At 42.7% G+C, this 14955-nt stretch overlaps 1 protein-coding gene across 6 annotated transcripts in view; it reads left to right on the top strand.

Annotated features, from left to right (window-relative positions):
• Nucleotides 1-1940: 1940 nt before the first annotated feature.
• The window catches only part of DIP2B (disco interacting protein 2 homolog B), a 220793-nt gene continuing 207778 nt past the window's right edge, over nucleotides 1941-14955 (top strand). For all 6 annotated transcript variants that reach the window (XR_012493969.1, XR_012493968.1, XM_074325685.1 and 3 more), the window contains exon 1: nucleotides 1941-2189. Coding sequence is in view for 4 of the 6 variants with exons in the window: in XM_074325685.1 (XP_074181786.1) it covers nucleotides 2090-2189 (100 nt within the window). In the remaining 2 variants the exon portion in view is untranslated. The remainder of the gene's footprint in view (nucleotides 2190-14955) is intronic.

Below are 14955 nucleotides of genomic sequence, written 5' to 3'. Positions count from 1 at the left end.
TTGTATAAAACAGAATATTCAACTAAAAAAGTTTTAAACCTTTTTTCTCACATAACGAAGCAGCTCAGTATAGTTGGTTCTATGATTTGTTTTTTATAATAACAGACGAAGTCTGTCAAGTTCTAGGAGAAGTCTCTATACTTTTCATAGCTTTCCTCTATGGTTGCAAGGTGACTGCTGGTGAACAGGACAACATCCAAAAACAGGAAGGAAATAAAGGAGCCGCTTCTCCTTGTGCATCCCTTATCATGGAGGAAAATCCTCCCCAGAGGCTCCCCTCCCAATAGTTCCTTCACTGGATCACACACCTGCCAAGGAGGGTGGGAAAGTGAGTATTGGCATATCCAGCCTTAATAGGGGTTGGTGTGGTCTGCTGACAAGGAAAAAGGGGTGAAAGGCTGTTGGGAGGATAAACAAGAACACCTGCGAGGGCCCTTCTTGTGGTAGTCTGTTGCTGTATCACAAACCATCCCAAACTTAGAGGCATAAAAGGATGACCATTTTGTTATGTTTACAGGCATTTGGACAGGGCATAATAAGGATAGGGTGTTTTTTCTCTGTTATTTGGGACCTCAGCTAGGAAGACTCAAATGTGCAGGGGCTGGAATCATCTGGAGGCTTCTTCACCACCCGGGGCTCGGATGCTTAGAAGGCTGGGCTTGGCTGAGACGTTGGGCAGAGCTCCTCACATGCCGTTCCATGTGGCAGCTCCCTGCATGCTGGGTTCTCAGCGAGTGTCCTGGGAGGGAGGATTCAGAGAGGGGTTTGCTGGAGTGGGAGTATTCCAAGACAAAAAAGGGAAGCTGCATGGCCTTCTGGAACCGAGCCTTGGAAATCACATAGTATCACTTGTGCCATATTCTACCCGTCAGAGCAGTCAGAAGCCCCTTCAGATTCAGGGAAGGAGACATGGCCTCGCTTTTTGATGGGAGGAATGTCAATGAATTTGCAGCCTTTTAAGAAAACTGCAGGAGTCCTCATGTAAGCCAGAGGACACACATACATATATTTCCACAAATTCTCCTTACAGTGTTGTAGTTAAAAGGAATTTTCAAAGTTTACCCTCAGCCATACTGTCACATTCTTCCTTTTTTCAAGCTGAAATTCTTAACTTAAAATTTTTTTTTCCTTCCATCCCATAAATGATACAAAATACTGTCTAGAAACTCCTAATGGATAGATGCTGGGGCCCGTTCTATTAAAGAACCACTTCTGGATCCGCATGGAAAGGAAGTAAAAACACTGGAATCCCCCAAATTCTGAAGGGGAGATTTGGCATTAAAAAAATGATTCAATACTGTTATAGAAAGAATATGAATGACAATTTAAAGCATCTGCCCAGCAGTTCCTGGTAAAAGCACACAAATGTTTGGATCCTTCTTATATTGAATTAAAATATTAATATTTTTGGAGTACCTACTAAGTTATATACACTGAAGAGGATAAAAAAATAAAGAAGAGTAAGTTTCCCTCTTGCAAGTCTTTAGAAGTCTAGTCAGAAGGAACCGAATTCTCCCTCCACTGTCTTAAATGCTGGCATTTGAAACAGAAACAAAGAGCTCCTGGCAATTGGAACCGGGAATTCCCAATAAAAGAAGGGGCCTGTGTTCAGGTCCTTATAAACGGGTAGGTTAGGGCAAAATGGAGTTAGGGAAAAGACAAAGGCATACACTACTAAGAGAAGAGAGGTGGAAAAAGTATGACCAGGAGCCCCTGAAAACTCCTTGCACGTGAGTTTGTAAAAGGTTAAATTAAACGCTGCGTGTCCACATCATCAACACCTTATGCCGGTCTTGTGCAGAGTTCGGGGTAGCGGGCTTGGGCTCGTCGTTTCACGAGTTTCCCAGTAGAGGGCGCCATAAACACGCGAGTCCTGAGTTTGACTTGGCAAAGGAGGCGGTGCGTCCTCGGCCCGGAGGCGGGGCCGGGGTGCTCACGTGACCCTCGCTCATGGCGGCAGCGGTAGCAGCGGCGCTGACGGCGCTCGGCGGCCGGAGCCGGATCTTGTAGCCCGGGTGTGGACCCGCGTCAGTCCGTCCCTCCTTCGGCCCCCTCTCTTGTCTTCCGGAGTGTGGCTGGCGGAGCCGGGATGGCGGAGCGAGGCCTGGAGCCCGCGCCGGCCGCGGTGGCGGCGCTGCCGCCCGACGTGCGGGCGCAGCTGGCGGAGCTGGAGCTGGAGCTCTCCGAGGGTAGGAGCCGGGCGGGGGAGCGAGCGCCCGGGCGCCGCTGCGGTTCGCGGCGAGAGGGAGACCAGGTCCCTGCCGCGCGCCCTGGTGGCCGTGCGGGCGAGAGGGAAGGAGGGTGCCGGAAATCTGGCCCGGGCTCTGAAGGGTCGTCTTCCCTCCCCTCCCACCCGGTGAAGTGGCTTTCCCGTGTGGGTTCATTGTGTTCCCTGGGAGGGGGTCAAGCAGGGGCTTGGGGGAGAGAGAGGGCCTCCCCAGGCCCGGGCTGCTTTTGCGCTCCCTGCCCCCCAAAACGCGAGACAAAGCTGCGCCCTCCGCTTCTGCCCGGGCGTCTGGGCACGGTGGGGGTGGGGGTCAGGCTGCCAGCAGGGTGGCTGACAGCTTTTTCCTGTCCTCTACCCTTTTCGAGGGAGGGCCCCACTCCTGTCTCTGTCCCCCTTACCCCTTCAAAAAAGGAGAAAGACACATAGGAAATCGTCAGCATTTCTTCTTCTCCCTTCTTTAACAATGAGAGACGCCTCCCCAGTGACAGGAGTAAGATAGAAACTGGGTGGGCCCTTGAGGGTCTTCAAGAGATTATAAGCAGTGGCATTAACCCAGAGAGAGACACACGGTGCTGCGTTGAGACCACCTTTGTCAGAAGGGTTTTCTCCTGGTGCGTGTATTCCTGCTGAATTTTCCGCATCTGATCACCTTTTGGAGTCTTTGAAGGAGGGAGGAGAGGTTACATGCAAATCCTGGCCGGCACCCTTTTTCTTTTGACAATGGACTGGTACAAGGAGGGCTGGATTTATTTTGAAAATTAAAAGAATGGAATAAATCAAGCCCCTGTTCTTAGAAAAGTCCCTTGGATAACAATGAGAGAAACAGTGCTGTGTGGTGGGCATGTGATCAGGCTCCTTGTGCAGTTGTGATCAGTTCTCCACAAAGTTCCTGTTTTTATCACAAGCTGCCTCAGAGACAAAAGCAGTATTTTGTCCAAGCTTGATGTCAGGGCTGTGGTGGTGGCCCCAGAGTCGCATATTCTTAGTGAGTTCCTTGCCAGAGGCCCTCTTCCCTAGCATTTTTCAAATGGATTCAAAATTGTTCATTGGAAAAGAAGAATGTGACAAGTTCCCTGGAGAGTTCTGACTTTGTTCACTTATCAAGACATTATCTCCCCCACCCCCCATCCTTTACAATGAAAAACCATAAGTAGATTTGTGTTATAAATCCAGTTGGCCATGGAAGGAAGTAATTATTATTAATAACGCTGTTAGGTTTTCCCAATGTATAGGGAAGTACTCTTTTCATTTGCACTTAATTACAGACATTATTTTTCAATTAATCAGTTGGAAAGTTATTCTTTGGCCAGTCCCCAAAATCAGTGGTAGTGGATGAGTTTTTTTCTGTGAAGTGTTTAGGGCATTACCGTCCTGTTCTGCCTGGCAACATACTTCAGTTTTCTCCTAAAGCATTGTCTTTCAGTCTGTAATGACTTACATTCAGATTGACTTTTGAAACAGTTATTTTACAGTAACGAAGCAGCTATCTTTGACTAGCCAGAAAGAGAGAGGTTTGGCTGGCTGTTTGCGTCAGAAAGAGATTAAAAATAGGAGTTGATTGCTTTTACACTGAGAGGGAAATCCTGGAAGCTCCTTATTCTTGGTATTTCTGCTTCCAGCTGATTATTGTTTACTTCTCTGGGTGCTTCTAGAGATGATTCTGAGGAACTATTTCTAGGACTCACACTGATTAGCTCACCTCCCCTCCAGAAAAGTGTGTGAAACTCATACACTCTGAATGCCAAGGCTTCAACATTTCTAAGGACAAGTGCATGGTTTGCTTTCCAGTGCAGAATTGTTTTGTTTGGCATATGACTTAGTCCGAATTGGTTTCTTACAGATTTATACTACATCATCCTGTATTTCATCTCTTTTAGCAATGGATAACTGGAAAAACATACAGTTGGAAACCCTTGGGCCTGCAGTGTCAGCATCTTGGCCATCTGTTTTTCTCTCTGTTTTGCTCAGAGTACAGAGGATCTGCGGAGAAGTAGATAGATATTTTTAGGAATTCAAGTGAAGTTGAAACAACCCAACAGCCCCCAAATCTATAGCATGGTGTTATTCGTGATATCTGTAGCATATTTGGAACCAACCTTTGTTTGTTTGTTTTACATTTTCTCTACAGTGAGTGCTCTGATCGAAGTACTTTTTTCTTCTTACAACAACAAAAAAGAAGGCACTTTGAACTATGTGTTTACCGTGTGTGCTGGCTTTGCTGCACTCATTCCTTGATTTTATTCATTTTTTTTCAGGTTTAGGCCGTCGTTGGTCATAATTATAGTGATAGTCTGAGTTGTCTACTGTTAAAGAATTTTCTTTGTGCTCGCCTGTATTTTCAGCTGCAGGCTTTGGTCATACATCAGCTGACTAACCCTGTGCTGAAATGCAGGTCTGTGCCCCCGTAGCCTGTTTGCCGCAGAGTGCGGTGCAGGGCTCTGGCTGGGGCTTCAGGCAGGTCACCGCGGACTTGCTGGTGAAAGCCTCCCGCTTCTGCAGCAAGAGGCAGAGCCTGCAACTCCCGGGAGAATCACTGAAAATTGAAGTTACCGTAATCGCGAGCTTTTCTGTAGATGAATTGAATAGGTAGGAGGTTTCTTACAAGTATTCCGTGGTTGGAGATTTTTCATGGTTCACATATTTTCTCATATTTATTATATGTTTAACAGTAAGCTCTTTTGTCTGAACTTTATTCGTGTTTTAGTGAAGTGTATGCACATCAAATAAGACTAGTGAGAATTATTTGTTTAAATCTGTCTGATAATATCTTATATTTGTGTAATGGTCTTATACATTATGTCATTTGACTTGACTAGGACTGTGATTAGGTAGAATAGATATTACCACCTCTTTTTTTTTTTTTTTTTTTTTTTGGTTTCACAGAGGGGGAAAGTTAAACTCACAAGGGTTAAGTGTTTTGTCTAAAGTTGCTCATGTAATAAGTGCCATTATCCTAAGCTGCCATATAATTATGGTATCTGTTATCACTGAATGATGTAAATATGTTGACTGTTATTGCACAAGCTATTGACTCTAGATTTTATTCTAAGGAAACGCCACAAAACAGTTGTATGCCGCAATTCCAAATAGTCTTGTTGATTCTCTTTCTGAAATCTCTTTCAAATCTATCATTCATGTATTTGATCCAGACATTTATTTGGTGGCTACTGTGTGCTGGGGATACATAGGTGAGCAGGGAACTCTATTGGCTTTCAAGGAGCTCCGAGTCTGGGAGGGAAACCACTTAAAAATATCAACAAAACATATGTACATGAGACCATGATGGAGTTCTGTACAGAGGCTGCCTTCTAAGAAAAGAGGAAGCTATCTGCTTTGTTGTTGTGAAAAAGAAGCAACCGAGTACGATAAATATGAGATTGGATTGGGTAGTTAGTAGAGAGGCCTGTGATTTAGCTTGTGCAGTTCAGTCCTAAGGGTGAAGGAAAGAAGGACATAAATTCCATACTTCTGTGGCATGTCGGAAGGAGCGCAAGCCTTCAGTGTCTGAGAACAGGCCAACGATGACAACTGGAGAGGTATTTAAGATGAAATAATACTTACAGGAAGGGATCCTCCCTTTTCTTGTTTGAACACTTCTCTGAGCACAAACACAACAAACACAGTCACATCCTCCCTTTCTCCTGTTTCATCACATCTTGGCGGTCCTTAAAGCTTGGTACTGGGTCCACCTTCAAGGTTGGGGGATAAGAGAGGGCCAAGTCCTAGGAGTTGAAATAAATCCTCTTTAAGAGTGGGGCAGGGGCGGCCGGATGGCTCAGTTGGTTAGAGCGCAACTCTGAACAACAGGGTTGCCGGTTCCATTCCCACATGGGCCAGTGAGCTGCGCCCTCCACAACTAGATTGAAGACAACGAGCTGCCGCTGGAGGGGCGGCCGGATGGCTCAGTTGGTTAGAGCGCGAGCTCTCAACAACAAGGTTGTCGGTTCAATTCCCGCATGGGATGATGGGCTGCACCCCCTACAATTAAAGATTGAAAACAGCAACTGGACTTGGAGCTGAGCTGCGCCCTCCCCAACTAGATTGAAGGACAATGACTTGGAGCTGATGGGCCCTGGAGAAACATTCTGTTCCCCAATATTCCCCAATAAAAAAATAAAAAAAAGATGGGGAAGAGGTGAGGGAGTTGAAGAAAAGGATACAATGCTGAATAGAGAAGCTGACAACTCGAATTAAACCATCAGAAAACTGGCAAATCCCTCCTTCTTTACCTATAATGGGAAGGTGGGCCACTTCCGCTATCTCTGTAGCATAGTCATGAATTCATAGGATGCACCTTTATCAGAAAATGGTATCTAAGCAGTTGTTATACCTGATGCTAGCAGCATTAAGGAAAGCAGGTGTGTGGATTTTTAAATAACCCAAACTGAGCATTACCTAAGTGATCTACCCCCTAAAACTTGCATAAATGTATTTTTTGGTGGGCTGTACTTGTCTTATGTTGGAACTCATTTTTAGGAATTGCTGTCAGAGCCTGTGGCACATTCCTTTGGAAATCCTCATGGTGGCAAATTTTAATTCTCTGAGGGTGGAGTTTCATTTTATGGTCACTTGCAGACAAGTGGAGAAAAGCTGGTTGATGTTCTTTGGAGTCCAAACTAATTGAGATTGAAAAAACTAGAGTGACTATAAACTGCCTTTCATCATGACTGTCAAAAAATTAGAACGATTGTGAACTGGTTTTGAGGGCCGTTCCCGAAGAGAAGTGACAGACAAATTCTCTCTGTTGGAAGAATCATTCGCCTGGACACCCTAGTTCTCATGTGTGTATGAAAAACTAATCTTGTGGTTTGACAGCCCCATAGCGTTGAGCTGGATTTTGGAATAGGAGAAATCGTTAGCCCTTCACTCTTAGCCCTGCCCTTGGTGGCTACTTTCTTTGCTGGCCTTTGTAAGGATTAGTATCTCAGGGTTGGTAGTTCAGATGTTGGCTACGAAGGGCCTTCCCACTATATTTGTATTGTAATTACTATCGTTCTCCATGGTCTCCTTTCATGATTAATTCAGGAATGCTTTTCGAAACACTGCTTCCTGCTTGTGTGCAGTTTCTCACAATTCTGTAAGAGTTCATCTGAAGTACTAGCTTTTTAATAAACCTGACCCTGACCACTGTGAGCTCTCGAGCTTCAAACCTCACAGCATTTACAGTTTATATCATTTTTGCCAATCATGTATTTTCTAATTTAAATTGTTTTTCATTTCACCTCAATGTAAGCTCCTACAGAGGTCGTTTATGTCTTAAACTTCTTTAAATAACTCCCCAACTGTTTCTGTCTTGTATTGTTTCGGGAGTGTAATAAATTTCTGCTCACTTCAATTTAACTTCAATTGAAATACAAAGTCTCTGTCTTGGGGATTTGATTTGGCACCATGCGGGGTTGTGCAATCATTTGAGAGGCACAGATTTTGGCATCTGATGGGCCTGGGTCCAAGTCCTGGCCTGTCCCTTATTAGCTCTGTGACCTTGGACAGACTGCCTAACCTCCCTGGTTTTTGTGTCTTGAATTCTTAAAACAGGAATGACAACTTCATTAGAGTTGTGAGGAGTGTTAAAATGAGATCATAGGAGGAAAGCTGAGTGTAGCAGGTGGCATACATGCAATCGTAATTGTTTCTGGTAGTGAATGGATGCATACCGACTTGGCTGTTTTCAATATCGTGTATAACTTAGTAATATGTGGTTATATACGAAGTGATGAATGGAATCAATTTGCGTATATATTTTTTAAAAGCAAGACTTTCCTCCGTCATCAGGTGCTCCTGTCGGCACCCTCTACCCTTAGCTCAACACGTGTTGGGTCACTGCAAGCAGTTGACGAGAGCTGAGAAGAGAAGCTGGTTTGTTTGATACAGACATCTGGCATGTGTACATTTCTGAGCCTGTAGGTTCCGGCAAATGGCTCTGAAATTTAAGCATGATTTCTGAGACTCAAGCGTATCCAAGTTATGAAAAGGCACATGTACCTTCCAATACTTCTTTGTTCTTCCCTTTTTAGTCCTCCCTTTGTCCTTAGTGAACAAATCCTTTCAGTTCCTCCTTCAGAAGTTCCTTGCATCCTCTTTTCCTTTGAGTAGCATTTACCACCAACCATTTACAGTCTTCTATCTTTAGACTTCAGGGTCTGATTTTTGTCTCCCTTCACCTCTGGGTTGAGCTTTCATCTTTTAAAAATACTGCTTTTATCTAAAGCCGTTGCAAAATCCAAGGCTTTGTCACTCATTGTCTTTAAATTCTGCATTTTCTAAAGGCAGGGATGTTCTTCTATATTTTTTATCCCTAGAGAGTTTAAGATAGTTTTGTACACAAATAGTCCATTTCTTTTTAGTGATTGAGTATTTCATAGAGGTTTAAGTGAGAGGTATTTTTTTAACCTTTGTGCTTCTAATGAATAAGTTGCTTTCCCCTGTGGATGCTCTTCTGTGAACAAGATCACTCCTGAAAGGCCATTTCTTTGGAATTCCATAGCCTTACAGATGACAGAATCTTTGGATACACGGGTTGGCTTCAGTGGAATTGGAGACACTCTGAAATCACGTTCAGAATTTTGAGTGTTAGTGCCTTTTTGGGCGACAGAGTCTACAGCTTTCATCGGTTTCTAAAGAGGAGTATGAAGCAAAGTTATGAATCAGGTCTATCACCTTTCATTCTCACTAGCTTGTAAGGAAAGCCAAATTCCCTCAGCTCCTCTCCTCAACACTCACCAACTTATCTCTACCAGTTCCCACCCTTATCCCCTTTCTTTCTTTTCTCAGAGGAGAAATACCCCTCTTCTTCTACAGCGTATCCCTCTGGCTGTGTTCTCAGTCCCATCTTCTCCCCTTCTGGGATCTTGGGAGCTTCCTTCATTGATCTCTTCAGTCATAGACTTTTGTCTTTGTTTCTTTTCTCATCGTTAGCCTCTCACTTAACACTTGGCTCCTTCCCTTCAGCCTGTAATGAATATGCTGAAGTGTCTCCCATCTTAAAAGCAGCAGCTTCCCACAATCTTGTATTGGAATCTGCTTGCTCTCCTGTGCTTGTACTCTCCCTCTCATCCATCCTAGAAGCTGTGGCCTGCAGTTCCTTTGTCTTACTTCTTACCTTTGCTTACTCCTCAGTCCGTTGCTTCTACCTCCTCAAGTCTCGGAACCAACTGTCTGCAAGGCCACCAGTGACTTCTGTCTGTCTGAATGGTGCCCACTGGATACGGCATCCTCTCTGCAGCACTGGATACCTTGGAGCATTATCTTTATAACACTCTCTCCTTGCTTAGCTTTTATGGCATCACTTCCTTCCATCTCCCTAACTGCCCTCTTGGGTTTCCTTTTCTGTCTCTGCCTCCTGATGTGGGTGTTCCTGATATCTGTCCTTAGCTTTCCTCTTTCTTCACAGACACTCGCTGAGTCATCTCATCCATGCCCCAGGCTCCAGCTGTCATGGCTGCGAGATGCCTCCCTAGTGGGTATCTCTCGAGCCCTGACTCTCCTCTGCTCCAGACACCCCCTTGGCTGCCCCCAGACAGCTGTAACTTAGCCGTTCAAAACTGTACTCCTCGCTTCAGCCCACTCCACAAACACTCTCTACTTCAGCATGTTCATTCAGCCAGGTCAGAAACGGGGTTGTCCTTACCTTCTAATGGGTCACTGACTCCTGGTGATTCTCCTTCTTCCCCGCCGTTCACAACGCTGTGTTCAGGCTCTTACCTTGCTGAGACTGTTACAGTCGTCTCCTAACCCGTTGGCCTGCCTTCAGTCTCTTCTTCCATTCCATCCTTCTGTATTCTGTGATGGAACGGTCATTCTGAAACAGATCTAACTGTGTCCTTTTCCCTGTTGAAAAGTTTCATTGGCTTTCCTCATCCACAGGATGAAGTGCACCCTTTGTGTACCAACACCTGCCTGCCTTGTTAGCCTCATTTCCTGCTCTTTCCATGTTTTTTTCTCCTTCCTAGCCATGCTCAGTGACTTGTATTTCCCTGAGTGCGCTGTGCTTTTTTCACTTCCATGGCTCTGTACACATGTTCTTTCTCTGAAAAATGCCCACTCTGGCATGTTTTTCCCCCCGTTTTCTGTCTGGTTAACTTGTATTCCACTCAATTTCCTGTAAGAAGCCTGCCTTTGCTAAGCTCTCTTAAGCAGTTAAGATCTCTGTATAAGTAGGCACCAGTTATTGAGTGCTTATTATGTAACAGGCCCTGTGCTTAGCACTTTGCATACCCTGCCTGGCCGGTAGGTAGGTGTTGAATAAATAGCTCCTGTTATCACAGTGATGAGAGGACTGAGCTAGCGAAAAGCACCTGAGCATTGAGGGAAATGCAGTGTGTGCTGCCCTGTGACACGTGACCTGATCTTGCCCTTTTTCCTCACCAATAACAGTAACATTCTGGAATGAATGGCAAAGGGGAAAGAACGCTGGACTTGAGTTATTTAGAACTGGGGACAAGTCCTGCTTCTGCTGTTTACTGTATGACTTTGGGCAAGTCTTTGAAATGTGCTTCTAACCCTAACAATTCCTCAAGATAGGTGTGTGATTTCCATTTTCTAGAGACTTGGTAAAGAACGTGAAGCCTGAAAGGACCGTGTGCTGGTTTGAACCCAAGTCCGTTTGGCTCCAAACCCCATGGTGTTTCCACACTGCTATTCGCCTCCATCTTCCTGAGTCATGTTTCAAGTAGTTTTGGCAAAATTCTCTTCAATCTTAACTGTCGGCCCTCACTTTTCTTAAGATATAGCTTCTATCTTTGGAGTTTTGGAGGTAGAGCTCCCTGGAGGGAAAATAATTGGAATGTTCTGTCCTATTCTCAGAAAAATAGATGGGAATAGGAATGAGGTTGGTTGTTTCTAACCTTGTTTTGCCAGAACCAGTGGGGTTAGCACTCTACAACATATTGGGAGAGTTTCCTTCATGTCAGCCTAGCTTTCAGCAAGATGCGACTTCTCTAGTTCTTAAAAGGACAAAAAATACTGGGTAAACTCCTATAAGATTATTTATAAAGTGAAAGATAATTTTATGTACTTACATTTTTTTTTCCCAAAGATTTTATTGGGGCAGGGGAACAGGACTTTATTGGGGAACAGTGTGTACTTCCAGGCCTTTTTTTCCCCAAGTCAAGTTGTTGTCCTTTCAATCTTAGTTGCAGGGGGCGCAGCCCACCATCCCTTGTGGGAGTCGAGGAATTGAACCGGCAACCTTGTGGTTGAGAGCCCACTGGCCCATGTGGGAATCGAACCGGCAGCCTTCGGAGTTAGGAGCATTGAGCTCTAACCGCCTGAGCCACCGGGCCGGCCCTATGTACTTACATTTTTATATGAAATTAAATTTTCTTCCCTGAGCTGAGATGGGGGTGATGAGAAACTGCAGGGGAAACTCAGGACGAAAATGTTTTGGAGGCTACACAGGACAGCCCTAAATGGAAGTCCACAGGGTGAGTAGCTTCTTTGAAAGGTCCTTGGTGTGCCCTAGACTTGAGCTTCTGGATCACAGACGCAGAATTGTGGTTACATTCTGGCTCAGAAGGAGTTTGTAGTGTTGTTGTTGTTGTTTTTCCCTTAGGAAATTTAATGTTTAATTTTAAAATTAGTATAAATATTTCTGTAAATGGCATGTACTTAATGGATTTTTCTTGGAGTTATTTCTTCCTTTGTGAAGGAATAGTGGTCTAATATCGCTTTCATTTCAGAGCACTATTGCTTTTAGGGATAAATTAAAGCATTAGTAGGGTTTTCTTTCTTTTTAAGGACCATGGAGTATGTTGTCTCAACTTATTCGTAGACTAGAACTTAGGTCAGGTCAAGCACGAAGTCATAATTGTGCTGACCAGTCTTGTCATGGAAGCTCCATTATAAAAATGAACCCAGCAGGAATCATGAGGTAGATGCTTCTGATAATTTCTTGTTTAGTAAATCTGTGAGTGAGGCAAATCGGCTGTCTTAAACGTGTTTTTTTTTGTTGTGTTTTTTTTGAGGTATGATTGACATCCAACATTAGTTTCAGGTGTACAACATAATGATTCAATATTTATATTATGAAGTGATCACCACAACAAGTCTAGTTAACATCAGTCTGTCACCATACATAGCTTACACATTTTATTTTCCTGTCTTAAAATTTTAAAGAGTTGTCATTCTTGCCTTAGTGTATGTCCTTTCTGGCTTGGAGAAACTTTTTTTAAATTGAACATGGAAAAAATCATAGCTCTTGGCTTATTCTTTTTCTTCAAGGAGACGAAGGAAAAAACTGGAAGATGAACTTCGCATTTAAAAAATTCAACTTCCTTGTTAGTTGGTTCTCTGAGCTCTGCTCTCTGATGTTACTCCTCTATGACAGCTATTTTTCAAATTACCTTATTAAAGTTATGAAATTTTACTTGCATAAATATTCTTAGCTCCCTTTGTAAGCTGCTTGAGGGCAGCACACAGCATCCTCCGCATAAGTGCTTCTCAGTACTTACTCATCTCATGAATGAATGTAGACTGTCATGAACCTCCCTATCTGTTCGGATTTCCTTACCAGTTTCTGACAGACTCTTCTGTTACAGTCTGACTGGTTTCCTCACTCTCTTTTTCCTAACAGGCTCATTTCCGCTGCTGTGCTTTGCAGTGACTGTTTTTGTTAGGACTGCCTTTTCTCCTATGAAAATGTACCCATGTTTCACGGCCTATCTGATATCTCCTTCATCACAAAACCAGCTGACTGAGATAGTCCATACTAATCGCTTCTATTTTTAGGCTTTGCTGTATGCCGTTACCCAGTTTAACACTTAACTGACCACTATTTCTTTGTTTCATTTATGGGTTTTTTTTGCCTCCTCAATTAGACTTAGGTTTCTTGAGTGTAATGACAATGTCTTGTATCTTTTGGAACTTTTAAGGTGCTGAATATATCAATAAAGATGTATTGAGCACATTTATTTACAAGGTCTATCAAGAAGATGAGAGATATATAGAAGGCAGGTTCTCTGTTTTCAAGGAGCTTTCAATCTAGTAACTTTTCAACGAATAGCTGTCTGGATTTTAAAGATATTAATTTAGGTAATTGTCTTTTGAGCACTTAGAAGCATTTTTATTTTCTACTTGAGTGATAAGATAGTTAATCCCATTTGAAGTGATTCTGGGAAGATGGCAGCTGGAACACGTCTTTACCACTCTCTTTTTTGAACTCTGTTCAAATAAAATAACAACTTCAAAGCTTAGAAAATGCCAAGAATTGGAATGGGAACTCATGAAGGTAAAGTTAAAGGACTTGGAGGAGAGATCCAGAAAACCTAAAATGCAAATAATAAGAATTATTAGGAGAATTAAGTAATAAAGCGCAGTTTTTCCTCAGCTGAAAAAAGATTGCAAATTGAGAAAGACTGCAGATTGAATGAATTCTCTGTGTTCCAGGCAAGATTGCTAAGAAAAGGCACAAATCTAGTCATATTCTGATAAAATTACTGAATTCAGTGATAAAGAAAAAAACCCCCAAAACACTTATAAGCTCCTAGATAGAAACAGTAAGTTAAAACAACAACAACAACACAAACTATTTGCAATAGTACAGCTTTGATGATGGTGTAAGAAACAGCCACAGACTATTCAGAGAAAAGGTCTACATTGCAAGAATCCTATTTTCTAGATGTTATTCACCTTTCAGGGAAAAGAAAGCTCTATATTTTGTGAATTTTCATGTGTTCAGAGATTAGATCACCCATAGACTCTAATCTAAGCAATATACCCTAATCAAACAGATAATACAAATAGAGACCCCGAAATAGGAGGAGAGGAAACAGTGATGGACATTGGACTTTGAAATATATACGTTATATGTTATATATACTATATATGTATTATATATATAATCACATACATTGAGAGTGACAAGGAATATGTAATATAATGCCAAGTAAGGGTCTTTGAAATAGAAGAGATATTGCAAGAGAAAACCTACTTGTCTGAATGAAATAGTCTCAACGATTTCTGCAAAACCAAACACTGTGGGACCGAATAATGTGGGGGTGGGGGGCGCATTCTTTGGTATCACTGGGATGTTGGCCGGGGGAAGTGTGGGGACGAACTGTGTTGGTGAGGAGAAAAATACTTTATTTATAATAGTCTTAAAAATGATAAAATACTTAAAGATCACAAGAAAGGCACAGGATCTGTATTAAAAAATTATAAAATCTCAAGGATATAAAAGCAAGATCTGAAAAAATGGAAATACATGCGATGTTCCTGGATGGGAAGACTAAATATCAGAAATTTAATGGAAATCAGTTACAGCTCCAACGGAGATTTCTTTTGGAGGTGGGGAATTAGATGAAATGATCTCAGCATTCATATGGAAGAATAAATGTTTTAGAATAGCCAGGTATACTGTAGAAACAGAATAGTGAGGTGATGCTTGCTTTACCATGTATTAAGACAAATCCTAAAATTACTTAAAGCAGTGTGTTATTAGCATTTTCCACATAAGGGTGAACAAACAGAATAAAGTGCCTAAATCCTTGTACATGTAGGAAAAATAATTATGAAAACGTGAAAATTTCATTAGCTTATATCAGCCGTTTATCCAATTGTCTCAAATTAGAAAAGATCTTAAAATAAGTTGACTAGTACGCCATAGGACATCAGAAACACTGACATTTTTGATATTCTATTTATCTCTCCAAGAGGAGCACATTGGAACTAGAAAGAAAAGTTCCTTCCTTTTGCAGCGTCTTTCCAGTGCCCTATATGGACAAGGCTTAACA

This window comes from Rhinolophus sinicus, linkage group LG02, assembly GCF_036562045.2.
Source record: "Rhinolophus sinicus isolate RSC01 linkage group LG02, ASM3656204v1, whole genome shotgun sequence".
In the NCBI taxonomy this organism is placed as follows: Eukaryota; Metazoa; Chordata; class Mammalia; order Chiroptera; family Rhinolophidae; genus Rhinolophus; species Rhinolophus sinicus.
This window is presented reverse-complemented; position numbering and strand designations above follow the sequence as displayed.